The 2,034-nt window shown below is 42.4% G+C and overlaps 1 protein-coding gene across 1 annotated transcript in view; it reads left to right on the top strand.

The window, feature by feature from the left end:
- Positions 1 to 2,034, top strand: part of reck (reversion-inducing-cysteine-rich protein with kazal motifs) — a 38,640-nt gene that overhangs the window by 13,010 nt on the left and 23,596 nt on the right. The window contains exon 3 of the mRNA XM_032503953.1: positions 924 to 998. Within this exon, the coding sequence (XP_032359844.1) occupies positions 924 to 998 (75 nt within the window). The remainder of the gene's footprint in view (positions 1 to 923; positions 999 to 2,034) is intronic.

Below are 2,034 nucleotides of genomic sequence, written 5' to 3'. Positions count from 1 at the left end.
GTGTGTGTGTGTGTGTGTGTGTGTGACACTTTCTCATGGCCTGGACACATTCCTCTGTGTAGAAAAACATTATGGCTGAAGGTGCAACAGGTCTCATGGAGCAAAGTGAGCGTGATAAACTACGTTCATCACTTCCAAAGACTCAATAATAGAGCTGTACTTTAAAATGAGTAAAAAGAACAACTCACCTCAGCTTTCCTGCTGAAGCTGGAGCAGTTTGGACTGCTCAGGGGACGTCTAACCATGGGCAGCCCTATCTTCCCATCACTCCAACATCTCTCCCGCTGCACGTCTCTGGTCCACTGTGATGATCATAGAGTCGGTGTTGCAGATCCCTGGGAACCAGAGGAATCTGTGAGCTCATGTTGTATTGGCTCTGGCAGACACGTCTGATCCTCCTCAGCGTTGGACATATTTCTAGCGTCCTGAGAAAAATAACCAGGATGACTGCAGCTGATGTGGAACTTTGTGTTGAAGCTTCTACCATGTCAGTATTAGAATCTAAGAGGACGAATAGTCAAATAGTGTCAAGCAGAAAGGGATTTAATGGATTTTGTCCTTTTGGAATAAATTCCTTTTGATATTTGCAAACCAGGTTTCACATCATTATTTAGGTATAAAGTTTGCTTAGCCCAGTCTTTTTGCCTTATTTCATTTTATTTGATTCTTTTGAAATGTTGCCAAATTAAGTGCACCACCTGCACAAGTCATGTTGCACTGAGTATGGATGTACAGGGATTACTGGAGATACTGAAGGAGCAGTTCTAAGGTTATTGATGGAGTCTGGAGTCGCCCTGACTCCAGGAGAGTACACAGGGTATGATGTCTGTGCGTCCAGCTGTGTTCATTGATTTCTAGCAGGCACATATATTTGTATAAATAGACAATGTTGTGTTAATCTGTGTTGTCCTCCTGTCCCACAGCTCGCCACTATAAAGAGTGAGTCTCATCTGAAGCATCTCCTCCAGAGGTTACCCAGTTACTGTCCAGAGTTGATGGTGAGTCCCTCCGCCTCTTACAACCACACTAGCTGGAAGGATTCTTTTCACCTGGTTGGGGTTCAACGGGATGCAGTGATTGGTCTAAAGGTCAAAATGAAATCATGACTTGTAGAAATCCCTCTTAGATGTGCTGAATGGTGACTGATGAAAGACTTAACTCTGTGCTACTGCTGCTTGGACAACACAAGTCATACGTTTACTGCAAGAACGTCTTTATGATCAAATCTTCACATTCGACCAAACAAAATATGTAAAAAGTTGTTTACCGGTTATTACAAGTTCATGGAAGTGGAACAGTCCCATAGCTTTCAGCCGGGTCACATAGTCTTCCTCAGATCAAGAGTTTAAGCATCCACAGCTGACACCTTGAGGTAGTTTGTTACAGCTGAAAACTGGAAACATGGAAATGGATCCTTGAGTAGAGCTTGTTTTGTCTGACTGCTGTTTCCAGTAATTACTAAAATAAACCTCCAACTAGCCTGGTTAAACCTCTTCAGAGTAGAGTGCAGCTGCTAAAAGATATCTGCTAGCAGACCTAATTGCAAATGTTAGCCAAGGAATTCAGTCCCATTGTAGCACGGTTTTTTAAATGTATTATGAGCAGAATCCATAAACGACCACCCTTGAAGTTTACACCTTTAGGAACAGTTAGGAGACACAATGCCACAGCAGAGCATGCTTTCATTTCTTAGGCCGTCAGCTGCTGATCACTAACATTATCAATATGCTAACCCTATGTAACAGCTTTCCTTCTGCAGTCCAGGTTTGTTGAATCAGTAATGAAAGGCTCAGGAAGGAAAAGACTGGAGTCCTTTCACTGGAGGTAGTATGTTCTCCAGTGCTGCGTGTTGTGAAAATCATAACTGAAACTACAAAAATCAAAACTGTTGGAAGTAATTTATGTAATCTTGTGATGGGTCGTTTGGTTACTGATATGTTGGCCGTATGTTGTTAACTAAATTAGAATAACTCTCTTATTAGACTTCAGCAGGAAGTGGGTTGGTGTTTGTGGTTACCGGAATACTGGAGCACC

This window comes from Etheostoma spectabile, chromosome 22 (assembly GCF_008692095.1).
Source record: "Etheostoma spectabile isolate EspeVRDwgs_2016 chromosome 22, UIUC_Espe_1.0, whole genome shotgun sequence".
NCBI classification, from domain to species: Eukaryota; Metazoa; Chordata; class Actinopteri; order Perciformes; family Percidae; genus Etheostoma; species Etheostoma spectabile.
This window is presented reverse-complemented; position numbering and strand designations above follow the sequence as displayed.